This window comes from Struthio camelus, chromosome 4 (genome assembly GCF_040807025.1).
Source record: "Struthio camelus isolate bStrCam1 chromosome 4, bStrCam1.hap1, whole genome shotgun sequence".
NCBI classification, from domain to species: domain Eukaryota; kingdom Metazoa; phylum Chordata; class Aves; order Struthioniformes; family Struthionidae; genus Struthio; species Struthio camelus.
This window is the reverse complement of record NC_090945.1, coordinates 50,368,836-50,396,807: the sequence shown is the minus strand read 5'-3', so window position 1 is coordinate 50,396,807 and position 27,972 is coordinate 50,368,836. Positions and strand designations below refer to the sequence as shown.

The 27,972-nt window shown below is 38.9% G+C and overlaps 1 protein-coding gene across 14 annotated transcripts in view; it reads right to left on the bottom strand.

Moving 5' to 3' along the window:
- Positions 1-27,972, bottom strand: part of TENM3 (teneurin transmembrane protein 3) — a 1,330,030-nt gene that overhangs the window by 32,423 nt on the left and 1,269,635 nt on the right. For 7 of the 14 annotated variants that reach the window (XM_068942557.1, XM_068942561.1, XM_068942564.1 and 4 more), the window contains 10 exons: positions 26,013-26,229; positions 24,864-24,983; positions 24,213-24,474; positions 17,142-17,409; positions 16,416-16,559; positions 13,205-13,454; positions 12,759-12,779; positions 6,614-6,846; positions 5,902-6,056; positions 4,286-5,160 (listed from right to left, as the gene is read on the bottom strand). In XM_068942557.1, the coding sequence (XP_068798658.1) occupies positions 4,286-5,160; positions 5,902-6,056; positions 6,614-6,846; positions 12,759-12,779; positions 13,205-13,454; positions 16,416-16,559; positions 17,142-17,409; positions 24,213-24,474; positions 24,864-24,983; positions 26,013-26,229 (2,545 nt within the window). The remainder of the gene's footprint in view (positions 1-4,285; positions 5,161-5,901; positions 6,057-6,613; positions 6,847-12,758; positions 12,780-13,204; positions 13,455-16,415; positions 16,560-17,141; positions 17,410-24,212; positions 24,475-24,863; positions 24,984-26,012; positions 26,230-27,972) is intronic. The other 7 variants (XM_068942559.1, XM_068942565.1, XM_068942570.1 and 4 more) reach the window with 1 other exon arrangement.

The window sequence follows — 27,972 nt, the reverse complement described above, 5'->3', positions numbered from 1 at the left end:
AGACTATAATCCATGTTGCAATAAAGACACTTAAAAAATGAAGTCAGTAAACAAATACATGGTGTGAATAAATAAGATTATCTGATACCCAAAATAATTCAAATTAGTAGTTGTTATTTTCACTATAAAAAAACTAAATGCAAAACAGTAAAAACAAAGCCCTCTTGTATGCCAGTTTTTCCCTTCAGGCAAAGTGGATAAACTCTAGATTTAGTCTCCAGACTAAATAAAGGACAAAAGGAAATGTTTTTTGGATCTGACGCTAGTGTGATTTAGTCTGGGGGCTGGGGGAAAAAAAAAAATGAAAAGAAGCAAGTCCAAATGCTTTCATATGTGTCTGAGCAGCTGGACAGATCCTTATTGCCACTGTTGGCCTACTTATTGCCACTGTTGGGCTAGAGTGTTTTTTAAGACTTCCTCTTCTCACTAAAAAAAGATATTCTAAGAAAAGGAAAAAAAGTTTTCTTAGCTCTCCTCCCAAATCACTGAGAACTCAAATGAAATTATCTAACTTCTCTGAATCCATGCTCCAGTTGTACAGGCAGATTTGCACAGGAGAAAACTTAAGGAAGCTATTACTAAATTACCCCAAAGACTGATCTTTCCATTCCTAGAAATGCAGTATTTTTACTCTCATTTAACTCCTGCCATTTAAACAGACATATGACACACAAAGGGTGAAACAGCCCAGCCGTAATCAGAGCTAGTTGAAAAAATTACATTTCTGATCTACTGGAAGTTCTAACAGTTCTCTTAACCTTGAGTTGAAAGTGTAAATTTGTCATGGAATATACGTTCTGTCCCTCTCCCAAAGTATTTTGATAATACGAGTAAATACAATGACATAAATAAAATTGAACTCCTAAATTGAAAGAAAATACATCCAGCAATGAAATCAAAATATTTTGCTATTACAAAAACAGAACAAGCAAGTCAGAGTGATTTCTTTCCTTACTTGCTTATTCCTTAGTATGACTGATGTTCTAGGGAAACCTTTTAGTTTCAGTTTAGTTAGCCCACCCTACTGACAAATATGAACATGCGAAGGCTGGGACCGAGAGACGCGCGCGTGTGTGAGTACTGTGCCCCACAACACAAACCCTCATGCTATACGTTTGGTTTCCATTTTGGCCACAGCTGGCAGAGGCTGAGGCCTCTGGAAGCCAAGCAGAACTCAGATTTACTATTACAAGTCATCAGTACTGAAAAGCAAAGTCACAACAACGTTTGCTGATTCTAGAATAAAAGGTGCCAAAAATGGTCTTGTTTATATCTGTTTTTTCTTCAAAAGGGAAATACACAGACACAAATTTATAGGATGGAGATTTTGCGTATTTTTTAAGAATGCTCATTTTGGCAAGAAATGCAGCACAGTGCCTTTTTGCTCACTCTCTGTAGCTTTACATTTATTCGAGTGCAAATTTTCAGTTTTTGGTATCAGTTTGCACGGAACGTTATAGAAAACATGTCTGGAAGTGACCTTCAGAGGTCATATGGTCCAACCCCTACCCCAAGGCAAGATCAGCTACACTTCCCAAGTCAGTGCTGAAAGATGTCTCATCTGGTCTTAAAGTCTGTGGAGGCCAAGGGGTCACTGCTGCTGTTTGCCTGCCCCAGGGCTCCAATATTTCTACAGTCCAAGTTTTTCCAAATATTTAATCTGAATCTTCCTTGTTGCAATTAAACAGATTACTTCTTCACCATGGATACAGAGAGGAGATTAATCCTGTTGCTGCTGCAGAAGCCTTATATACTTGCAAATTCTGGGTGAGTGAAATTGCTTAGCTTTCTCCATAATTATTTCAGTTTGGGAATTCTAATGAGATGTTGGTCTGTGGTAATTGTTTAGCAACTGCACAAACAGCAGCTCAGAAATAACACTAATACTTACTGAGGGGAATAGCCTGCCCTTTTCGCTGTGTCAAAACACAAGGGTTCTCCATAAGCCAGCTGGACGTACCTTAACACAGACCAGGAAGTCTGCATGAAAGCAGATCAGATGTGAAAGACGTCTCTTTACAGACTCAGTAAATAACCATGTACCTCATGACACACAGTACCCTAAACCCTTCCTATGATGAAAAATACAGACCTACAAACCACTTAATAACGAATATAATGTCCGTTTTTTTGCCATCACACAGAAGCCATTAAGATACATTCGGGAGCCATCAGCTACTTCTGCAATGCACGCAGTAGGCACACAAAAAACTACCAGCAACACGGTGACAAACTACTGCTCTGATTAAAACTCTGGGTTCTCAGTTATCCAGCATGAACGGCAGCATGATTTAAGGTGCCTGCTGTAGCCAGCAGATGCCTTAATTTCAGTAAGAGACTTCACTATCCCCCAAAATCGACCGCCTTGCCCAACGCGCGTGCTGGAAACAAAGTGTGTTTGTGCATCATCTGAAGCTGTGCTTCGATGTCTCGGCGCAGAGGACATCCTGACTCATGCCAGTGAGAACACCCTCCCTCCTGACTGAGCAGTCTCTCTCGTTCCTCTGTCTATGCTCACCGGCTTCTCGTCCTCTTGGCAGCACCTAAAAAGATATGCAATGATGCACAAACGCACAACCGAATGTTACGGACGTGCGCTAACGCTTTGGTAACGTGCCCGCAACCAAAGCTCTGCCAAATTACCTATTTTTGTAAGAATACCTTAAAACTGGCAGCAATGCCATTCCACCTGCTGTCTTTGCTAGGGATCAGCGTTTCTAATCGTCTCTCCACTTCAGGACACAAGGTGCAGTGAAGCAGCGCCTGCTGCTCTCCTGTCTCTGATGGGCATATGTAAAGGCTGGAGAGAAGATACGGGTGCTCAGACCCTTCCTGCATCCTGCCTCAGCCAAACGTACCCTGACACAGACGTGAAGTTATCTCAGAACACAGATGTTTGGCTTTGCGGCCACTACCTGACACCAGCACTTTATTTTCTTTATCATGTGTGTTGAATTGAGAGCTTTTTTTTAGGTCCTGACCTTGGCAGCAGTTGCTACTGCATTTCATCACAGAGATAGGAGAGGAGAAGGAAAAAAGGAAAACAAAAAAAAAAGTGCTGGATTTCAATGATGCCCTTTGTAAAGCTGAATATCTCAACTGAGGCCCTTCTAACATTTTCACTTATCAAAATAACTCTACACCTTCTGCTTTCTAAGAGGCACATTTTACACAACTTCAGCGTCTTTCTTTGATGTGATTTAAAAACATAAATATTTTCCAGTTGATAGAGATTACTGAAAAAAATCTGTGTTAGTTCTACATTGTTTATTTTTGAAAGTAATTGTTTATGTTTGAAGCTTTATTTTCATTACATTTTGCTTGGTGTATCCATTTGTAGTTCAGTTCATTTGGAGGATGAAGTTGCCTATAAAGACAACATCTGAATTCTCAGGTTCTACTAGTTTATATATAAATTGTCATGACCTTCCTTAGTCGATGTAATTGAGGAGTCTGTAAAATTTTTTGCTAATCTATTATGAACAGATGCTGACAACTCAATGATTGTAACAGTGGGTACAATAATTCACTTAAAAGACTTCTCTGAGGTTAGTAAAATTACAAGTACTACTCGTTCTCTAATATGTCTCACTGTTGCAGTCTTATCTGTATACTACACTGACTGCTGGTGGTCTCTGTGTTTTTAATTTCTTCCTACAGGAATGACATTTCCCTCCACAGCCCGTATTTCTTTTTTCAAATTTCATGCTACGGTCCTCTGCTGGGGGTTCCTCTCTGTGAGAGCTTGCCATGTCACCCGTCAAATCTTTCCTGCATATTCTCCGCTCAATGAAACACAACCTTTTATAACTTAAAAAAACATCCACCTAGCCCTTTTTGGCATAAAAGACTGCTCAGACATGCTTTTACTTTGAAAAATTAAACAAGAAATATTGGGCGGTAAAACAAATTTCTTGTCAGTATTCACTGCAGAACAATGTCAATCTAATGAGCAAACGTAATGAGAAATCTAGGTTTTTTTTTTTTAAAAACTCTCAAAATCTTGGTTCTCTGAGTTTCAGCCTTCTTGACAAGAGAGAGCTATTGCCTCACAATTATTTTAATACATAAAACTGAAATTCAGAATAATTAATTTAAGAACGTTCAGATCCACATCTAGCAGAAGCCAGAGGTGCAGACTGTATGGGAGTCAAAAGTCTCCTTCTGTGTTTTTTCTTATCGAGTGTCATCTCTACAGTTACTTCATCAGACTCCCAAAATATTTCAAATGATGGTATTGTATAAACCCAGTAAAACTAAAAAGCGTCTGCCTTTATGTACTCACTCAAAAAAAGTAGTCCATCCAGTCTCGTCACTTTTAGTTGCCAGAAGTCCACTGTTGCCATGGTAGGTAAATAAAACAAGCTCCTGTCCTTGGGCAGTCATGCTTTTCAAACATCCATTAGTGCCTATTGTCAACCAGATGACTTGGTTATCGGGGGAGACCACTCTTACTGGCATCCTGTTGGGATCCCGTCTGATACGGAGAGTATTCCCATTGCTATCCGTTACTGCAGTAATATCATTGTCATTACTGTAGCTAAAATTGTACAGGTAATCTCCAGTGACTAAACTCACAGTGTACTGGTGAGTACCATTGACATCAAAGATATAAAGCTCTTGATCAGTTGGAGAAGCAACTTCATAAAAGTTCATTGAATTCAATAAGGGTTTGTTCTTTGACACAGCCCGTATCCTAATATTTCCCAGATCAGCAATATACAGCGTACCATCTGGAGACACAGCTAAAGAGGAAGGGGCATTAAGTTTGGCATCTTTAGCATAGCCATCTCCATTCTGGTAGCAGTCACAGTTGACATCATTTTTGCAATCACACTCTGAAGGTATTCCTGCAACTAAGGATATCTCTCCATCAGTTGTAACCTGCCTTATCCTATTAATCTTTTTTTCATCAGTCTCTGTAATGTAAAGTACCCCACTGTAGGACACGGCAATGGCAGTTGCTGACTCTAACGTGGTCTGTACGGCGTGCTTTCCCACCGAGTACTCCACTCCGGGAACCTGGCAATGCATTGGCCTCCCGGCAGCAATGCGAACCTGGCGGTTTTCTGTGATCTGCAAAACTACGTTGTTATCCAAAACATAAATGGAGTTATCCATTGGGTTGATAGCTAAATCTGTAGGCCATTCCAGACGTACCTTAACAAAGAAAAGTGGTTTTTTAAAACAGTTAACCAATGCACCTTAAATTCAATAAATGAATCTACCTTCAGTTTTAGATTAATGCTAGAAGTGCATTCAAACTGTATTACAGGTCAGATTTCCCCTCCTATAAAAGCTGTAGTTTTATGCATCACCAATACATAAATAAAAAACAGATGTAAAAAACGACATACATATTCATAGACAGTACTCTTGTTTTGTATTCTTGCAGTACCAAAAAATAAAACTGATTACCTTCCAGACTATGAAGCACTGTTCTGCACTCCATTTTTGAACATACCACTAGTGCTTGTTCCTTCTTAGCTACACAGATTTCTTGAGACAAACAGGAAAATATGCTCTTCTGTATATCCTCACATTCACCCTAATATGCTAAGGATGTTAGTGGTTTATTTCATTCAGAAAATATTGACATGCCAATATTGTCCTAACATATTTGCTACTCTTCCAGTATTTACTGCTAGACTTCATGTTTCCTGCCGATAGTCTTGCTGTTCTAAACTAGACTGAACTTTACGGGCAGAAAAATTGAATACAGCAGCATTTCTGGCTAAGACAATATACTGCAATTCATGCCCTTGGAATAGATTTCTTTGTCCCAAATTCTGCTGTTAAATATTCATTACACATTCTACCCCATTTTATTTTAAGGGGCAAGCAGGCTGCACTTCCTAGCCCCAGCTCAGCCTTCCAAATTTGCAGCAGTTAAAAGAGTACCTGACTGATGTGCATGCTGGTATCACAGGTTAGCGGTCGTGCTGAGGTCAGGTCATTGGAGCCAAGCAACGTGGATATTATTCCATTTTGATCCACTTTTCTGATCATGGTCCCATCGACAAAGTAGATTAACCCATTCTTGTCAATGGCTATTCCTTTAGCGGAGAGAATAAAAGTTAGTTTCTTGCGCTAGCAGAAAATGCATTATCCATAACCAACTACAGGTGGAAGTGGTATGTATATAATGGACATTAAGGGCAGAAAATATGGTATCAGACACTATGTAGTACAACAGTTTGTAAACATACATCGCCTAATAAACCACTATTCGCTATGAAATCTACTTTTGTTGATTGCACGCGCTGTTCTTTGGAGAGTATGCAGAGAAGGCCTAGCATGTTAAGCTAAACTGAAAAATTGGCTAAGTGCAACCAAATGCAACATCAAATTTAAACCTTCACTATAGTTTGCCAAACACACAATCTAAATGAGCATTTTAAAATGCTCAATAACCACGAAAGCCAAATATTTATATTTGTAAAATCAACCTGGGTATGCTGTAACCGTCTTCCCCAATGCTCTTTCCAGCGTGAAAGTACTATTCAAAAACACGTTTCTCAGTCAAACACCAGGTTCAGTATTACACATGATCAGGCCCTGGCTCCAAACTTTCATATTAGTTTTAAAGTTATGAAGGGATAACTCCTTTTACCTTTCGGGCTCATGAGAGTTGCCTCCACCGCCTTGCCTCCATCACCACATCTTGCCTCGTCAAATGGCAGGCATTGCTCCCCGGTTCCTCCTATCACCTCAGCATTTTTGGTCAGGTCTTTTGCACCAGTGAGTGCCTTGGGCCGATAAATCCTGCGCGTGTTTGTGTCAGAAACGTACAAATCTCCTGTGACGGGGTCAGTTGCGAGGTAGTATCTGTGAGCGGGGTTGCTGCTGTAAAAAGGAAGCATGTATGCTGTAATTAGCTGCACCTAACATTGGAAAGAAAGGTTTCAGCTCATACGTGCTGTGTAGTAATATATAAATAGTTAAAAACTGCCCTGATGCTCTAGGCACATGCAGCATAGGTCGCGGCCCCAAAGCAGACTTTTGGCAGAGTTGGTAAAACTGCTCTGGCCACAGCACCTCGAGATGATACAAGGAGAGGACCCAATGGTGTGAGCAAGGTGGCAGCAGCTGCTGCTTAGACAAGGAAGGGGAAGAAGACGAGTCCTTCCCGGAGGCTGATGTCCTGACTCTGCTTCTTCCCATGCCCCTTTCATGGCAGGAGAGGCAGTGAGTCCACCACCGTGGTTAGTCCCGTGCTGGCTCTCCACTCCAGCTCAGGCCTTTCTCAATTTTCATCTCTCTCCTGTGTCAAAAGCAGTCCAGTCTAGACTCCTCATCCTTTTAGGACAGAAAATTCACTTTTGTCTGTGATGCTTGTTCTGTGCTGTGTAATTAAAGATCGTTCCTGTCTCTGTAACAGACCAAATCGAACAGTGGAGTCTAAAAACACCCAGGCTTTCTTGGTCTTTGAAGCCTCAGTTCAGCTCCCAACTTTGTAGCATGACCCCAAGCCTAGCTTACACTTAGTTGCTGTTATCACCCCATCTATTTTATTATAATTCATATAAGGCTGCTGGGGTGCATGGTTTATATAATTCATAAACAGATAAGGCAGAGTTCATATTATTAGTTCATGGGCAAGAGATAAGACATCCTTTGCAAGTTATGTGCTTAATCCATTGCTTTCAAGGACGTGATATGCATGATGTAACACATTAGGGAATGTCATCTTTTCCGCTAGGACACTGAATGGAGCTTTTCCTTTCTTCTTAACACAGAGTCATATTTCAAATTACTGTACACATTGGCACAAAACCGCTAACTATGCCAACACAGTCTTTATTACAGTGAAAACATATATTGCTAACCATTTTCCCAGGAACATACATTTTGCCTCTCCACTGGTGCCACGTAATTGAGAATTACTGTCTTTTCTTCCCTGCTGGTGAAAAAAACAACCCTGGAGAGTACCTTTTGGGTTGATATATGATAGTGTAAGAAACTTAACCCACTGCAGCTAGGATTCCTGACCTAATTTATGGCATGAAAAACTGAAATGAGGTCATGTAAGTACAGGAGGTAATTTCAGATGCTCTCCTAATGGATTGAATCAGAGTGTCAGAACAGTCAGTTCCCTTTCTGATGTTTGCAAAAGCGCTGCTTAAACACATCTACCGATCTTGGTGATATCCCAACATCTGTTCGCAGAATGCTATACTTCACATTCTGTAAATATATAACTGTGCTAATGTAACACATTTTTATGTACTGCTACTTGCAAAAAGCAGCAAGAGACCAACAGGAACAAGTTGTGAACGAATTATGTCTTTTAGCAGGGACAGATTTTTATAGCTATCCAGTTACAAAAACACAGAAAAATGTGTTGCGCAAGTAAGATTTTCTTTGGTTATATGACTTTTACCATGTTGGTTCAGAACAAAGAAATCAAGGGAAGCAGACTAATGAAATCACGTACAGTGATTAGCACCTCTTAAAAAGCTCTGCTATAGAGCTGAATGTTACGCAGCATGTCTGAAAACAATTAAGTGCAGGCTTACTTTAAATTTCTGTCTGTTAGAAATCTATTACTGGCAAAGTACTAAATAGTTTAAGGATATTTTCAAAACCTTTGTTTATGCACAGATTATTTATATGATCGTTCTGTAGTGTACGAATTATTTATACCTCCATAGACTGCAAATTAAATTATACCCATTTACATGATTACTTTGGTCTTTAAGAAACACTGCAGACATTTCAAATATAAACATATTGCAAAATGTGAACTATGCAATCAAATTTTATTTCCCTGCAATTTAAAATAAAGTTCTTCCTTATACTACTAAAATCTGAATTAAAGTACTTCTCGGCAACTCATTTAACACTGCTTGAATCATGTTTTTCAATTGCTGGAATAAAGATTCATCAAATCAGAAACTAAACAATTTATGTCCAACACAATTATTTCTTTTAAAAAGTTTTTTGAAGCGTTTTCTTCATAAACAAATAGGAAAGTATCGCTGCTTTTTAATTAATTTTAACAAAAATGGTGTATCTCTTATGCAAGATTAGTTTTAGCAGTAAGTTATGTGTCCTCATCAATACAAAAAATATAGGTCATAATTTAAAGATATTTTCTCATTTTGAACAAAAAGCAAAATTTGGGGGTTGCTCAGGATATTATTTTTGAGTCGATATAAAGTCTCTAAGCTGTCGTACGGAGGAGTCTAATGGCTCCTTTCTGGGATAACACAGAAGGATTGACTTTAGTGTTTCTTTTCAAGAGAAGGTTCCAAAGCAGAAGCAGCTTTAGTTATCAGAAACGAACCAGTAACGAATTCAGAGGAGCAAGGCACAGTCTGGGGAACTAAGCAACCGCTTAGTGAAAACCATGCCTGTTTTCAAGCCAGAAAACCTCTATGCACCCTACGCTGGTCTCAAGATCAGAACGGCGTAAGCACCCAGCAGCTGCAGGGCTCTGCAGAGACCATTCTATTTCACCGCAGCTTAAAATAATGTTAAAGTCCTGTCTTCTACCGCCAGCAACAAAAGCAAAGAAATGAAATCCACTGTTCAACTTGTTCACTATCATCTAATCACTGTAGGGAGCTCGGAAAAACATGCAGTCATATACCAACACGGACTGCTATACAAGACAAATGACTACGAATTAACTTGTTCTATCTACACTTAAAAGCGGTGCACAGAATTTAAAGCAGGCGTGCACGTGCACACACACACACACACACACACGCACGCGTGCGTGCCTGCAGCCCCCTTGGGCCTCTTCAACGATCAGGCTTTGCACGTTTTCCTGTTGTTGCTGTTGATGGCTTTCTTAATATAAAATTGTAATGAAAAGCGTTGGAAAAACGTACTCATAAGCACTACCATTTTGTTTTGTTGCTGTGATGATCTATTTCCCACTGCTTCTCACTTGCTTATGCCGTTCTTTAATTCTTCAACTGTCAGATCCCCTGCATTGCCCTCCATGCAGAATTATAAAAATTATATTTTTCCTACTTCAGCCCTTATTCATACTCTCTCTGCCATTCACTGTGCGCCTTCTAAACCATATGCCCTCAAAGTTGCTTTTATGTTTTACTAAGCTTTCGTCTGGCTCCCTGCAGACTGGGGATATCACCACAGCCTACAAATGCCCTCCCTGTCTTCAAAGTCCTTCTAAAAATTACTTCTTCCAAGAATGCCTATCAGCATTAATCACTCATAGGCAGCAGTGTGTATAAAGACATCAGTTCAGCTTTGAGATTTACAAAATGTTAGGTCACTGGTATATTAGAGAATAAATGTGATCGGCATGGTCTCCTTAGAGTACAGGCTCCTTGGGTGGGGGACTCATCACTCGGTGCTCGAGTACTGTCTTTGCAGGAGAGGAAAGTTGAATGCTTGAATGGATAACAGATCTGAACTAGTATTTAATGCTCTTTATTAATTTTACTGGGTGAATGCATACTTTAGTGCATTTTCTGAGTTTCAATGCCTAGTACTTAGGTATTGCAAAGTGGTCTGTCGAGGGCTGTTTTCTAAACCCTAGTTTAAATAGAAATCTCCCCCACAATTTTAAGATTTTGCCAGTGAAACTGGACAGGTCACCCTCTCTCTCCTTCAAGCCAGAGAGATGCGCTTCTCATTTCTCTGCAACATGTCACGAGGCTCTGTACAACTTAACGCAGACGAAGGAAGCCATTTCGTTCCCCAAGGTGTCCCTAAGCGGTGCAGCCCTGGGCCACCGGATTCAGTGGATCTTGAAGCTTTACACGGGTTAAAAAAATAATCAGATAAATTCACAGAACAAAAGGCTGTCAAGGATTATTAAACTTCAAGATACCCCTGTTGGCTTAGGAAGTCCCTGAGCAGCAAAAGTCTGAGCCTGCGAGTGTACACAGGGAAAATGTCACAGATAATTACAACTACCTTATAGCCTTCCATCTGCTGTTGCACAGTGCAGGAGACAAGATACTGGGCTAACTGCATGTTTGGTCTAATCCAGTGTGTCTGCTGGTGTGTTTTGGGACAACGACCTCCATTTAAATTCTACAGCCTTTGGATTTGGGCCTCAGTAGCTCTTCCCCCCCTCCCCCCCCCCATTTATCAGAATAACATGTACTGACGGGAGAAAAGACTCAAACGCGTAGTAGATCACATCAGGCCGCTTACTGGGCTAAAGACCTCCAGCGTGCTGGCTCCACAACCATTCCCGCAGAGCGAGTCCTGCGGAGTGATCCTCTCCGCATCCTTCTACCCCCGGGGGAACCCCCCACTTCACAGCTGCTCTTTGGGCCTGTGGAAACGCTGTTACAATACTTGAGGCAGCACAATTACAACACTTTCACTACCTGAAGCTTATGCATGTGTAGACATGAATAAAACAGAAAAGCTTCAGTGTTCTCCCTCACAAACGTCTCTTGCATATATGGGTCTAGCTTCTGAAGGGCCACGGCTGAGAACGCAACCACATTTCTGCCAGAAGTAGAAGAAGGTGCCACTACTAAATCACAGAAAACAAGCGTCACTACATGTCAGTCCCTTAATGCCACCTGTCCATTCCAAATTCCCATTCTGAGTATTACTTCATATTCCATATATTTGTCAAGACAATGTCTTATCCAGCTGTTATCACAGCTTTGCAATTCCATAAAGGTTGCAATTCTTTTAAAAGAGGTGGAAGAAACGCAACCAAACACCGCTAAGTAGAAGAGACTGCCTCTGAGTCACCCCTGCAAAAGGAACATGAGCCACCCAGGCTATGCATCAGCTCCCAATTCTCATCACTAAAACTGAGGCAAACACCTTATTTAGTCATGGAACTTTTCCCCTAACATGTTTGAAACAATTTCTTAAACATAAAAGCCTTCCTCACAAAGACATATGGCCAGAAGCAAAGTGATTAAAAAAAAAAAGGCAAAAGGAAAGCTGAGATATGACTCTCTGGGATTTGTTTAAAAAAAGAAAAAGGAAAAAAAAAAAAGATTGGCAGCAAAAAGGAGAGAAAGAGGGTTGCTGCGCCTCATGTATTTAGCAGTTCTATCAAAAAGTCTTGCAGAGTTTCCTGAATCCAACAAGATTTTTGCATATCAACTCCGGTTTTGTCTCCTTACCAGCAAGGGCTGTCATGGCAAAGCAATTCTAAGCATCCATCTTCTTTTTCTCGGTTCTTGACACTATTGTACCTAAGTCAGGATGGATGAATACTGTTCTACATCCTTCTGATTGTTATTATTTTTTTTACAACAAGTCTTAACTCCTGGAGCCATGCTACCGTGCAACAATTTTAGCTTTCATTATTACGAAAAGTTCTCTTGCTTTAAATAAAGAAATCTTTTATACGTGAGCCTGTAAAGACTCAACATCAAAAGGCTAATAACATGAACTCACTTTATACTTTCAAAATTTTATTAGTTATGTGCCGTTCTCAGGGCATTTGGGGGATCTGATTAATGAGTTTTGATAGGATCAGCAAAACTGCTGCTAGCAAGGCATGTGAGTGAGCAGAGACAAGGGGACAGCAAAGGAAGGCACACAGAAACAGAAGAGCAGCGCTGGCTGCGGACAGAGAGTGATGAGAAAATAGGAACTCTTATCTGAAAGGAGGATACAGCCTGACAGCTGACATAACTAAAACATATGAACTCATTATTTTTGAAAAATACTCCTCTTTTCTAATAATACATCTCCGAAATGACTTGTCCATTATAAGCATTCATTTCTTTAAAAAAAAAAAAAAAAAGAAGAAAGAACAGTTAGAAAAATATAAATCTTCTTTAAGAAATGCTTACCTATGTCTAAAATCTTTATTTCTTGGTGGGAGCAAGTAAAAAAGAACAGAAAAAACAGTATTAGAAAAATATTCAGAAAGGATGTTAAAAGATGAAAAGAAAGCAACATTTAAATCCATCATTAGTGAAGCGACGAATTGCCAACTTCTGTCCAAGTCCTGTTGACTACGTAAGTTAAATCAGTAAATCCACAGAATAATTACTTTGGGTAGATTAAATTCTCACAGTTTAGATTTGCATGGTTAAAATACTTTACCATGGTAAAGTATTTATTCACTTCAGTTCTAAATACTATTTCAAAGGTATTAAAGTTTTTTGTTTCCACATTTTTTGTTTCCAAATGCATTTGGAAACTCTGACTTACGCAGTGCCAGAAATCTATTCCACACTTTAGTTCACAACAGTAATTCACAACTCCGAAAGCTGGAGATGAGAGAAAAACGTACCTCAGTTCCAAAACACTAGTTACGTTTCCAGATGGAAATATCCGCCGAACATAGTTGAAATCCCCCACGTAGAGACTGCCATCTATTCCACAAGCTAAGGCAACTGGAGCCAATAATTTATTACCATCCGCTTGACCATTACAACTTGGGCAGGAGATGCTGCGTCTTCTTCCATTGCCCATAATGCTGCTAACAACTGGGGGTTGCTGAGATATAAATTGATTTTCACCATTTCCTTTGTACAGGATTCCTGGCAGATAAGGTTAAAAAAAAAAAAAAAAAAAAAAGAGCGCACACACACACACACACACACACAGACACAAAATTAAAAACAGTATGCAGAAACTCTGAGTGCATGTATATATGATGATGCATAGGTATTATAAATATTCCCTTTAATTTGATTAATATAACTTAACAGACTTTTAACTTTGTTTCCCCAAGATATTTTCCTCGTTAAAATTGACAGAATTTTATTCAAACATTAATAGTTATAATTCGGTTAAAAATAAAAAACATCCAAAACATTAAATTATCTTGTTCACCAAATGTAGAAGAAACACTAAAAATACTAGCATTTTAAACCCAAGCAAATTTGCAGTTCTTCTTATATTAAAATGTTAATAGCTTTTAATATTCATAATTCAGAATAAAAATTGTCATGTTTAAGGAAATGCAAGGCCTACTTAATAAAAACAAGACCTAAATCCTTTAGGTTCAGAAATCCCCCACAAGACATGGAAACTCTAACTGTGCATATATTATTACAAAATATATTTGCTAATTTTATTTCTGAAGTCCTACTTCAACTAATTATGAATATGATGTCAAATCTAATCTAAAGTGGATTACTGATGCAAATTAATTAAAGAGCTACTTCAAGAAAGTTGGCGATTGCCTCAATTTTACATTATGAAAGGCTCTTTACTCAGCTAACAATAAAAATGTACCTCTGGCAACAAAGTCTGCCTCAATACCATGTCTGCGGTTATAGGCAGTTATTAAAAATGTCAAAACAACAAAAAAAATGTGGTGCCCGGCCAACCTGCCTCTTAAACTTAATTCTGCTTTGAGGCATGAAAAGAACAATACTTTTGTAAAGACAAAGCAATGTGCCAGCAGTACTTTTTCTTCCTTATAGCCTCTGTAGGAAATCTGAGAAGAAAAATGCATGGCTTTATGTTAAACCTTCCGTCCTAGAAAAAATGTTTGAATTTACAGTGTGTTAAATGTTGCCAGGACCCTCGTTATTATGTATCTCAATGAATCCACCAAGGTGTCCTCTAGGAATGGTCAGGTATATTATGGTTATACTCCTAAGTCACAATACATTTTTATGTGGTATAATCCATGTAAACCAGAGATATATGTTTTACTGGTAGTGTGTACAGAGTTTCAAAGGCAATTTTGGGGGCTGAGGTTCACATTCCTTTTTTGAGGTGCCTTCAAAAAAATCATTGCTCTAAACATACATTAAGGAAATGTAAGATGTATTCCTCTTCCTTTCCCAAAAATACGCTCTTAATACCGAAAGATATGAGAAAAAAAATTTTTTTCTTCTTAAAATGTTTTAGATGGCTTCACTACTTCTCAATGTTATAAAACTTGGGAGATATAAATACAAAACCAATACACATGAGAAAATGAGGAAGAATGAAAATGGTTTATGGAAACTTAAAGACAAGTAATCTAAATAAGTCATTTAAATAAAATAGACAGAATGTATTTTTTCTGACTAGTCAAAGCCAGAATGCATTAATAGTATACAAAATCCCCCTTCCTGTGATTACCTCACTTATGACAATCACGGAACCATAATTTTGCCTGAAATAGCTGAGTTCTATAATTTTCATCAGAGGAATCCTACATGTCAGCACAGTGCACTATTGCACCTGATTTATTCTGTCATTACTTTGAAAAATTGGTCCTTCACATTTCTCCTCTATTATCACAGACTAGAGGGATGTACATTAGACTATTTACTGCAGCCGTTCAGGGTGTCTGTACAAACGCCTGCCACTGCACTCTCCTCTGAATAAATTTCCCCAGCTCCTCCACCTTGTCATTACAACTCTAGACTTCGTTTATTCAATTAGGCACATGTCACTTTGAAAAGTCATTACTGGTCAAACGTACTCTTGAACATAATTTAAAGCCACCGCTGGTCTACCCTGCAAACTGAATCAACCTTACATATACATACACAATTGTGGCTCTTTAGATTTTCAGATGGATTACCTCACGGCAGTTGGCACAGTTATATTTGACGTTCTAAATTAGGGACAATGAAGTTCTTCCCCCCTTTTTTTTTTTTTTTGGTTACCTTGTTTATCTACCAGTCAGAAGCAATGCTTTCGCTAGTGACCAGCACGTCACACAACTAAGCTGCTGCGGTGGTGGGAATCCCTGAGGAGCAGCAGGTACCGCCGGAGTGACGTTCTTCCTGCCGAATTACCTCTGCGCTCCCCCTCTGCATAAACCACCAACTCCCACCGTGAGTCGTGCGCCTCGGCTTATTTCACCCTCTTTACAACACGGCCAGGCAAATTTTTCCAAATTCCCTGTTCTGTGTCTGGCTGGAGACCCAGCCCTTAGTGCGCTGCCCTCCAGGTAGCTGATGGGAAGCATGTCAGATGGATTTACCTTGGTGCTAAGGCACAACGCTCACAAATGTACGCTGCTCCCCATCTTTTAGCTGAAATTACTGAGGAGTTACTCACTACTGCCCAGACTACTTCACTGAGCAGCCGAGCCCCCGAGGACTATGCCCTTTATTGCCATTTAAATTTCACTCATCATGAAAACTGAAAGTTTAAATATTGTTCAACACATTGCTAATGTAGAACCAGTTAATGCCAGTAACAATGCTGACATTTACAATTTCCTTAAAAATAACTTTTCCTTAGCATCACTCACTCTTTAAAAACAACTTCAACATTTTGGGGGGCTTTTTTTGGTAAACATAGCCCCCACAAAATGACCCAGAGGTTTTACTGTAAGATATTTGTTAGGTGACATTTTTAACGCATATGTATTTTTAGGAGGAAGAAACATAGCATAGCTGGTAAAACTCAAAGCATTTACCATATGTAAAACACGCTAACATTTTCTTTTTTTAACAACAAAGCAAACATTTGGAAAGCTAGAATGATATGCTTAAGTGCAGTGCTGTTGAGTATTACAATCAGCAACAAGGAACCTAACTCCTCACCATTCTGAACATCCAATACGTGATGTTTATCCAGTGTCCAACCACCCATGTTAGAGGCATCCAGTTCATAGCCCTGCAAAATGGCAGTCCGCTTTTCCCAGAGAGTCAGATCCAAGCATGACTCGTATTCATAACCTACAGACACTGAAACAACAGTAATTTTTCTCATTAAAAAATGGAATTTTGTTCAGAAGAATAGTTTTAAAAAATTGCAATTTCCTTAACCAGCCTATGTTCTTCTGCTCCCCCAGGCTACCTAAAAGTCCCCAAGACCTCCTTATATGTATTGAAAACACTAAAAAGAATTCCAAAATATTTTAGAAAGTAATCTGAGATTGTTAAAATAACTTTAGTTACTAAAAATAAGTGGATTAGGACAGATACTGAAAAAAATCACGCTGTGAAATATGCCAGACGGCTATTGTGCTCTACTGCATGAGGAGAGCTCAGACTAAGTACCATATGGCATTATTTATGTTGAGGGTTACTCACAGGTTGAGAACTCCAAGGGAAAAATGAGCATGGTCTCTTTTTCCTTTTGAAATACTCTCTTCTTACAACTCAAGAGTTTAGATTACTATTATCTAATATATTTTACTATGCACCTTTATTTCTCATCTTATCCTGATAAATATTTTCTAATTAATGCATATAGGCATTTATGATGTAATTCCCTATTTTCAAGACAACAGTGAAAATGGAAAATACTCTCCATAACACACATACCAACAGCTTCAGATAATCCATAGACCCTCTGGTTGTATGCATCAGTTTTATCCCATATGAAAGTGTAAGCCAGATTTGGGGATGCAGGGAACCATTTTTGGAAAAGTCTTCCCACCACTGCCACCATAAGATGAACCTTCATTAAATTAAACGGTATAACAGACTGGGTCATAGTGATCTTCAGAACAGATTTATATCCTGCAGCCCTGGAGCTTAAGTACGATAACTTCAAATCAGTTCCTGGTATTGTAGTCTCTTCATGAAGCACCTATGCATTGGCAAGAAAAATTACAATATTTGAATGATTTTGAAATTAAATAGAACAATGCAGTTATCGTAAAAGGATGCCTGAGATTTTACTACATTATAACCCATTATGAAACAACAGCTAAATCTGTCCTTCATTTAATATGTGAAAGAAAAATAAATTAGTAATAATATTTCACCTTTTTATGAAAAGCAAAGTCAAAAGTCTTTTTTATATTGCAGCTGTTTAGGTTGTTACTTTCTGCTGAAAGCTTTCAAAGATCCTTCCTTTATTTTTGGGACAGGAGGAGGGAAAAAAGGAGAAGAGGGAGAACATGCCCAACTGCTTTTCCCATAGGTTTCAGAAAATCACCCTTCACCTATCCAGGTGCACTTCTCATGCTGCCATCCCTATCTGAGCTACGGATAGGTAATAAAGGCAGCAGAGCCCCTGAACGCTGCAGGGCTCCAGATTTGGTTTAGGACTTCTAATTGCTCCGGTAGTTCAAATGATAACAGTATAACACAGGAAGGACTTTTAGGTGGTTGATTATTTGCACTACCTGTGGATTGTAAATACTTTAAACTAGGGCATTCTTCCATTTATTTCAAAGAGAGGTAAGTAGGATGCCTCAGGGAAAGCTTTTCCATATTTCCTGATCAATATTCACTACTCAGACATCAGCTCACCACCTTCTCATTTCAGAGAGGTGCAATGATTCAATTTGATTTTTAAATGGTTCCTCTCCCCCCACCTCGCCCTTGTCTTTCCCTCTGAGCTGAGAAGCTTTTGTAGATGATGGATGGATGGATGTGAAAAGTTTCTGCGTTATGTGGATGAAGACAGCCTACACTGTCCTATACCTCAGTCAGGACATGTAACTGTATTAAAATCAAGTCCCTAAATACTAAAAGCGAGTACATCAAGTCAACAGCTACCAAGCATTCCTGCTTATTTAACAAAAAAAAAAAAAAAAAAAGAAAAAAGAAAAAAGAAAAGGTATCTAGACACATTTAGAAACACGGTTTTTCTCTGGAGGGGACAGAGGGCAAAGGACTCTGAGTCACAAGGCCAGAGCCTTGGTGCTGTCAGAGCAGCAATCTTGGGGAGGTGAATTTGGAAAGCTTTATTTTACCTTCCTGTGCTCATGTCCTAAAGACTGTTAAGACCAAACACTACCTAGTATTAGTAGAAAGCATACTTAAGGGAGAGCACTATCGCAAATATATCCAAAATTAGGTTCGAGACTGCAATACGTATCAAAGGCTGACAACTAAGAAAGTGCTAAGTTGGCTGAGGATTTCTCTGTGCTAGCGAAATCCTTGGAGACTGCTTTTAAACAATATACCGTCTGTGCCGAAGAGGTTAAATAATGTGGTTTATACTATTGAAGACAGCATCAGGTACTACACCAAGGTCTATGTTAGCACTATTGCTGGTATACAAAGAAAGAGTAATATACCATCAATTATGCCTGTCTCTTTCCCAATAAGGAAAAAAAAATTATCAATAGTATTTGGGCTCATTGTCTGGCACAATCAATCATTTAAATCTATTATATGCAGACATATGTTCCTTCTCCTCCGGTGAAACTATAATACAGCTTTAAGAAATAAAGGAGAAATTGGAAGATACTAGACAAATGAAATTCTGATTAACAAACTCTTCATTTTTGAGTGTTTCTTTTTTCCCTACCAACCGCATGGCATTGCTTAGAGTAAATGACAAAGAGTACCATCACTTGGGAAGAGGTGAGAGTGACATCATTAATGTTCGTAAATCTAGTCTGCTCAGCCCCAGTCCAATATATGAGCAGTATCTAAGCCAGAGGACAAGCAAATCTTTTCCAGGTAAGCAAAAAAAAAACCCCCACTCTAGAAAGATATGCAATTGTGAACATACTCCTTTGTTAAAGATCTTGAAGGAAAAACACAAAAAATCAAGGCAGAAAAGAGAAATCTTTCCTCAAGACATCAGCAGGACTCTTGTATACTGCATATAAGGGTATGCTGTAAGCAAGTAGAGAAACAAAGAGAAATCATATACTCCTATCAGGACACAATGTAATGGACTTCCCCGGTCTCCTACTAGGACCACTGATTCTTTTTCAACTGCAAGCGTGGAAGAGCGGTGTTAAACACTTAGGTGGTCTTCCAATACTCTTGGCTGAGATAACAGGCAATAAAGAGGACACCTTGAAGCTTCAATTTCCAATGAATTCCAAAATGCTGTGTATTTGGATTACTATCAAATTTGAAACTGGGACACTCGTTCAGTTCTCAGCGAGGTTTAGAACAAAAACCCAATCCCACTATTAGTTGCTGTAGAAGTCTCAAACATCTGCTGGAAATCTCACTTACCACTTCCTTCTCTCTCTTAGAATCAAGCACTAAAAAACAGAATTAAACAGTTTAACAGTCTTCTGAAAAGTTGTATCGTTAGGCGCAGCAGAGAGCTTCTGGTGGGAGCCATGACAATACATCAATTGTAAAGCAATCAGAAAAGTCTCCGAATACAAAAGTCACATCAGAAATCGCCAACACAACCAATCTGTCATGTACTTTAACTTCTCCTGATAGGGTATCAAACTACCTTCTGAAAGGTCGATCCTCTAAGGGGCCTGAGTTATAGCACAACCACCAAATTCTAAAGGTTGACACTTTATTTATAGATGATCAAGCTTCTTGGAAGGACAGCTGTGAAATATTTAACCTAGAGGACTGAGATAAGGGTCACCTCAATTTTCACAGAGACAGCGTTTGTTGTCCTGAGGGTTCAAGTCGGCCAGAAAGTCACATAAATTCTATAGGACTCCTTGTCTCTCGTGGCCAGCAGGACTAAAGCTATCCAGGCTCGGCAATGCTTTACCTGCTCCACAACGTGATGTGATTCAGGTGGCATGCTCTGATGGCATTAGGATCCCTGAATTAGGAAATTACACTCATATTAGGCGGAAGAATGCCTGCTCTTTTTGCTGTGTTTTTTCTTTTGTCAAAATGAGCAATTTTAATAGCATACATGAAAAAACTTTCATGAATGAGTGAAAATTTTGGTCTAAACATCAGAAAAAGGTTCTTTGCTGAGATGTAACAGTTTAATTGCTCCATTAGAACGGAACAACACCATGGCTTGAGAGGGGCAAAAATGGTGTTTTCAGAAACAGATAAATATTGGTAACTACTGTTATTGTACGGAGCTTGAGGCCAAGGAATACTAAAATTACACTGCTTTAAATAGAAGCTGAAGTTGCTCATTTCAGGACACACAAACCTTTCCTTTTTACAAAAAGAATTCCCCTAAAACAGAGGCTTTTAAAAATGAACTTAAAAGGAAATAATCCTAGGATAACAATATAAAATTGTTAAATGAAAAGAGGAAAAAAATACTTGTCTTTCTAGACTTGTAGCATTGCTGAGATACTACAGAGACAAGGCCATACACCTGTAGAAGCCTAAAATGTGTCAGTAAAAGTATACATCAAGAGGACTATATAGAGTTTCAGACAGGAAAAAAATGCTGGAAAATAAGGATACATTAATGGAGCCATTTGCATCGAAGAGTAAATTTCATCTTTTCTCAGCATAAAATTAAAGTTTTGTAAATTTAGTTCAATGAAACCACGATGTAGCATCTATGTAATACTGAAATATCTAGGTATCCTATTAGGTTGCCTGTATGAACGACAAAACAGGTTCATTTCTTAGGTGAAAACCTAGCCACCTCTGAAGCTAAGAGAATCATTTTTATTAAGTCACTAGGGCCAATATTTTACCCTTAAATCTTTTGGGTAAATAGATTTTGCAAACTTCTGCTATACAGCATTGCCAATAGTGAAAGAGAGTCAGGGGATAAGGTAAAGAAAAAAAAAAAAGTCAGCAACCCTGAACTGATTTTGACAAAACCTATCTGCAGAAATGGTTCATCTGGGCAACACTTGAACTAAACTAAGCATCTCCTGTAGCTGCCTGGTCCCCTAAAGATGCAGATCTCGTCTAACCTGCGTTGGTCCGCTAACCGTGCAGGGCACACTCCCCAGGCATAGCCAAAGCCACTTCTCTCTAAACTTCGTAAAACGTGGGATTTTAAGGAAAATGTCAGTCCTGATTCTACCACATTCTTGAGACCGCAGAGGCAAGCTGCTTGGGACCCGCAGAAGGCATCTTGGACCCTTGCAAGCATACCTGAGAGTGAAGCGTAGAAGATGGAAAGCCATAAAAACTCAATTTCAAAACTGCTCAGTCTGACTCATGCGTCAGTCTCTGCCAGGCCATACTGCAGTACGTAGCATACAGACAATTATTATATTAAGAAAAAGACAGCAACCACATTACCTAGTATGTGTCAGCAGCTCCAGCTTAACCTGATCTTCTGCCTCATCTGCATGTAGTTTAATGTCTTGTTCCACACTGACTAAACCCAGCTAGTTAAGTCTAGGCAGAGCATGCTAACTTGCAATTGGAAGTAGATAAAAAGTCATGGTTAAGTAATCCAAACTTAGTTAACTATGCTATTTGTTGTCTTCCCTTGAGTAATGACCTGTTGGGTCTATGATCGCACCTCTACCTACTGCTCTTCTCTTACTTGCCCTCTTTTTTCTGTTTTTTCTTCTTTTGGGCTGCTTCTTCAGTACAGACTTTAATTTCCTCTCTGATCATTTTGGGACTCATAAACTGCTAAGTATACTCTTTCGGAAACATTAACTCCAAAGGATGATGAAGCACTTCAAGGGATGATGATTACAGCAGCACATCATTTTTGCCTGTATGCGATATTGAACGTTGCCCCATTACACGAATAGGATGACTGATATTGACTGAAAGAATATGGGGAAGAGTGTCTTTCTCTCTACCTTCTCCAGTCTCCCACACTGTAAATCTGACTTTGCCTGTTTATATGAAAAGATTGCAGCAGTTCCTCAGGAGCTGAACAGATAGTTTTGAATGGAATCTGAATCTGCCCCCTCTTTATCAGAGTCGTGAATTTTTTGGGAGACAGACTGTTGTGCATTATGCATTTCCAAAGTCACAGCTCCCACTCGCGGGGGCAGTGGATTATGTATATGGGATGAGCAAAGAATAGCACAGAGAACACTCCTTGATGTTTTTATACAGTACAGTTACTGAATTTTTGCATACATAATGACACCACTTTTTTCATCTCATCAGAAATTACACATCAGCATCTCCTGCCTAATAACCAGTGAGGACGCGACCTTTTCTTCCGCTTGGTTTTCTAAAGAAATCAGCCTGACCCAAAATCAGTACTGTCTGCCAGATCTCCCACCTCACAACTTTTGAGCTTGGCAGCTAATTTCAACCACATTTCAAATAACAGTAGAAATCTCAAAGATAATTCAGTTAGGGTTTATAAAAAAAACAGGGTTCGGGTAGGGAAGAAGTATCTCAGCTTAACAGTCCCATGGAGAAAAAGCTGAGTGCGCTCAGTGGGGGAACGACTGGACATGGCAGTTAGGGGGGATTATAGCGACGGGCGGGAATTAGTAGGAAATCAAACTTCATTAGTCCCACTGCTCACAGAATGACTTGTTTATCTAGACGTTACAAACGTTCCTTGAAAATAAATACTTTCTGACATTTCTATTATTGCTTTTTCTTGATTTATACACCATCTATTTAAGCCATTTTCCACCACTTTAGGAACTGAATCTATCATTTGTTGCCCAAACCAGGAAATCGGACCTGTTTTTCTATGGGTTTTGCAAATACTTTTTTCTAATTGACTTGCAACTACCAAAGGCACAGAAATGATAGTGAAGATAAAAGTGACCATTTGCTAGAGCTGTCTAGGTCTGTAGGAGTGTTTAGTTGTAATTCCTTTGAAACTTTACTTTAAATAACCTGCGCCTTCCATGAATTGCTGAATTGTTCTTTTCTTAAAAGCTCTAAATAAAAACAATTTGAATACTTCTGTGTTCCCCTTGAAGATGCAAAGACCTTTCTTCGTGAATGGGCAAAAAGAGTGCCCTACAGAATTAGGACGTTGTGGGGGGGGGGGGAGGGCAGAAAAAAAGAGGGAGAGAGATGGAGAAAAAGGGAGAGCTGTTTTCATAGGAAAAGCTTTACCAGAAATTAATAATGGGACAAATATTACTTGAAATGCAACTTGGCTTTTAGGGTTGAGGAATATTACCTTACTGATTGATTAGTTATTTGAGACTAAGGAATCTGACACAATCTATGTTAGAGAAAAAACATTCAAATCATGGTTCTTTCAGTTTAAAGCAAGGCTGTCATGTTTCTAAATCTAATGTTTGGTCTCAGTATTACAAAGTCTGAGAAAGTAACATTATCACACATGCTCATTGCCTTGCAAGCTTATATTCAATGCTACAAACACAGAGTTCTCTGATTTTATAAAAGCATGAGTGACATGCTCAGGACTAAATGGATAAGGTGAAGTGTATGGGATTTTCAAACATAGTGGAAAAACACCTTTCATTTTCAGTCTCTAAGGTGCACTTCTAAGAGCAAGAGGAGGATAGTCAATGAGGTCAGATGTACAACTGTGTGCCCATTTTAATGGGATAGCGCCTGATAGCTGAAGACAGTGTGATTTAAATAATACAAACAAATATAAAATCAGACACTGGTGTGCATCAAGCTTTCTTACCTGTTTTTTTTTTTTTTTAAATGAAATTTAAAAAATCATCCCATGGAACAAATAAATTTGTCTGAAAATCATCACATGTTGCAATGTCTTACCAGTCAAAATTACTTATTTAAAAAGGCAGTTTGCACTCTTTTCATTACGATCATTTAACAGTATTCTAAAATAAAACGCTATTTATTTGAAGCATGCTTTACCTGGGTCTCTGGGATGATAGGACTGTCTTCCGGAGAAATTCGAAAGAAGGTAGACAGAGGTGATGACACAATAACAGGGTTTGGCCTTACAAATCCGCTCAGATCACAACTAGGAATGTCATTCTCTTCCTTTTTCATGACCAGGGTATCCATGACATAAAAGACATTCCAGGGAATCCATACCGTGTGAAACTGTGTCAGGAATGGTGATCGTTCAAACACCAGCGTCAGAGAGGCACCACCATTTGCTACCAAGTCAAACCTAGAAAAAAGGTAAGGTTAGCTGTTCAGCAAATTCCCAAAGCCATCTACAGTTTCCATTTTACTGATTGATTCTTCATCCTATTGAACTGCTCTGAAGACAGAATAGCTCTACTGGGAACAATGGAGAAATCAATTAAATTACATTACATAACACTGCACTAAGAGAATGGAGAATTTGGGATGCAGCATTTAAATTAAACAAGTCCTTTTACTTCTGAAGTATATAATCAGCACGCTTAACATTATCTGAAGAACGTACAAAGTACAGCTTTTCTCATTACTTTTTTCGTGTCTTTTGTTCCCATTATTTTATTTCTACAAGCGACTCCTGATTTACTAATGCATTTGTTGTTTCTATGTCTTAGAAGTGCTTCAAAGTGAACTTACATTCCATCTTGGCGAGTGATTGTATATCCATATTCTGGATAGTGCAAAAAGGAGACATTAACTCCAATGAGTGGCGTTCCATCAGCAGTTAATACCTGGCCTCTTATGACAGACGCAAGACTGTGAAAAAGATGCAAGGTCAGATTACAAATTTGTTTTTTAGTTCTCCTCTAAATGAATAATAGCTAATACAGTGAATACACACGCACACACACATATCTCTTCATGATATCAAGTACCGTTCACAAAAACACTCCCGAGCCTCTAGCCCTTTTACAAGTTCACATAACTCACATTCTCTAAACATATGCCTCAACATCTCCAGATAATCACTTTGTTTTAATTTAGCTGAGTTTACTTTGGTTCATTTTGTCTGTACTACGACCAATAATTCAGTGAAGAATTTTAAGAACTTATAAAGTCTAGATGTTCCCACTATAAGTCATACCTCTGGCAGATTCATAAAGGAAAATGTACTTTTCAATTAGTATCAGAGCAATCTGTAAAACTGCAGGGACTAAGTAAAATTTAAAAGAGCAATAAGGAACATTTGTGAAACAACTTTTAATCAACTGCTGTGCCCAAACACATTAACGCTGCTAAATTACTGAAAACACAGTAGTTCCAGCGTAAATCATCTTCTTTCGCTCAGTGAGATCTAAGACACCTGCTTCCTGTTACTGGTTTATTTTCAGGTCATTACTGCTTCACAGAGCACCAGTCAAATAGTTTATGCAATTATACTGTCGTGCACTTAACAGTTCTATTACATTAATTCATAATTTATATTATTTAGTGAGCTCAGTTTAAAAAGTGCAGCTTTGCTTTTCCTTCTGAAGTGCTTTCATTGCTCTGATATATTTCCAACTGTGCTAACCCAAATCAACTGGTTAAATGAAGATTTATTTAATCATTAATGAAGTGCCCTGTTAGAATACAGGTACTAAGCATGGCAAGAACCTGCTGTAACCTACTGACACTGGCAATCTGAATTGTGCAGGAAAGGAGATAAGATAAGCAATTTGATAACATAAAGACAAAATGTCTTTGCTGAAAGCCCACTCCATGACATTTTCCACCACAGTGGATCTCTCACAATTCTCTTCAACTGCTTTTCATGTTTGTGAGTCAAGGATGAGTCATGCCCACCTCTTGTTGAAAGGACTTTCGCCGGGTATGACATGAGTGCTGTCTGCTCCTATGAGGAAACTGATCCGGTCATAAAACGCTTTGGCAGCTTGCTGCGATGGCGATTGCTGGCTTTGGCTGATAATATCTTGGGGATCAGGTAGTCCACGACAATAAGGCTGATTTTGGCAAGAACTCTGCAAACAGCAGTCAGGATCCATACAGTCAACCAGTCCATCTGTTGGCAGAAATTCACACAAATGAACAAGCTCTTCTGCCTGTGCTCTGTATGTGAACAAGCCAGCCAGCAGAGAAATTAAAAAAAAATTATGTAGTATGAAAGAGTATTAATAACTAAGATTAGTATGAATTCACTCTCAGTTAATGCTAGTTTGTTTCCACTGCGTTCTTAAACTCTCACGGAAATTCATGCAAGCTGAATGCGCTCAGGATCTTGTATATATCAAATGTATTTGTTCAATACTTTTTAAAAAACTTGTGGAACTAACCAGAAAGCTAGGGGACTCAGACTCTGCATACACTCTTAACTTATAAATATTAAACATTTGTAAGGGGAGGGGGGGGCTAAGCAGCTTTTATCCGAGGTTACGTGGCTTGCTAGGGAAAAGAAACAAGTAACTCCCACTGCTGTTTTCCTGAACTTTACAAGCATATGCATGCTGCAAGTAGCTTTAAATATTTAACAACATTTATCGAGGTGGATTCCTTTATACTTCGAAAGAAAGATTTTGTTGCTAGTGGCAAAGGCAATTTCCACAACTATTTTGCATGAAAATGTATGAGAAAACAAAATCTGTATTTAACATTTAGATTTTATTCTGAATACACTGATGGGGAATACTGGCCAGTGCAAACAAGATTTAAACACACGGGTGCTTTTATGCTTATGTGCTGAATATTCACATATAACGAGCATGAGATCTGTCACATCACTGGAAATCTAATTTGGTGAAAGATTAAAATCAAGATCAAATTGATAACTACTAATTTGCTGTAAGTAAAGTCGTAAGGAAAATGAGCCTGGAAATGTCAGCTACAGAAAATTTCTAGATGAATGTAATATGGTATCACATAGCTGATAATTGCTTCCCTAAAAGAACAGCAAGACTGAAATAGCTCAAACATTTTATTATTCCATTTAGATTACAGAGGGAGCTTGCTTGCTGCAACTGAACTGAAAAATATACCCATACAGCATTCTGAGGAAGCCCATGACTGCTCCTTTCACAAAAGTATCTAGCTTTACAGTAAAACTTTTTGAAGGGAAAAATATCACCCATTTTTGTTCAATCATATGTTGAAAGAATGTAAGTAAACAGAGATCTTCTAAAGGTATTCCTCTAAGAATTGCCTTGCTATGTGGATCAGTCAGAGGACTGGCAAAATAGTAGAGACCTGGGATTTCTACTCTTTTGCACATCTGAAATTCCTATTAACTCAGCTGACATTGAAGTGAGTTCAAGGAATATAAAAGGGATGAAAAAAATCATCGTTAAGTACATCAAAGCTTAAACTTTTTTTTAAGAGCAAAGAAATATTTTTGATTGTTACTGGGAGGAGTGGTTGACAGACTAGACGGTTGTGCTGCCATTCAGAGGGACCTCGACAGGCTGGAGAGCAGAGAGGAACGTCATCAAGTTCAATAAAAGGCAATGCAAGGAATAACCCTGGGCACCAGGACAGGCTGGGGGCCAACAACCTAGAAAGCAGCTTTGCAGAGAAGACCCTGGGGGCTTGGTGGACAACAAGTAGACCGTAAGCCAGCAATGTGCCCGTGAGGCAAAGGCGGCCAATGGTATCCTGGGCTCCACTAGAGAACGTTGCCAGCAGGTCGAGGCAGGCGATCCTTCCCCTATACTCAGCCCTGGCGAGGCTGCATCTGGAGTGCTGGGTCCTCCAGTACAAGAGAGGCATGGACATACTGGAGTGGAGTCAGTGAAAGGCCACTAAGATGATTAAG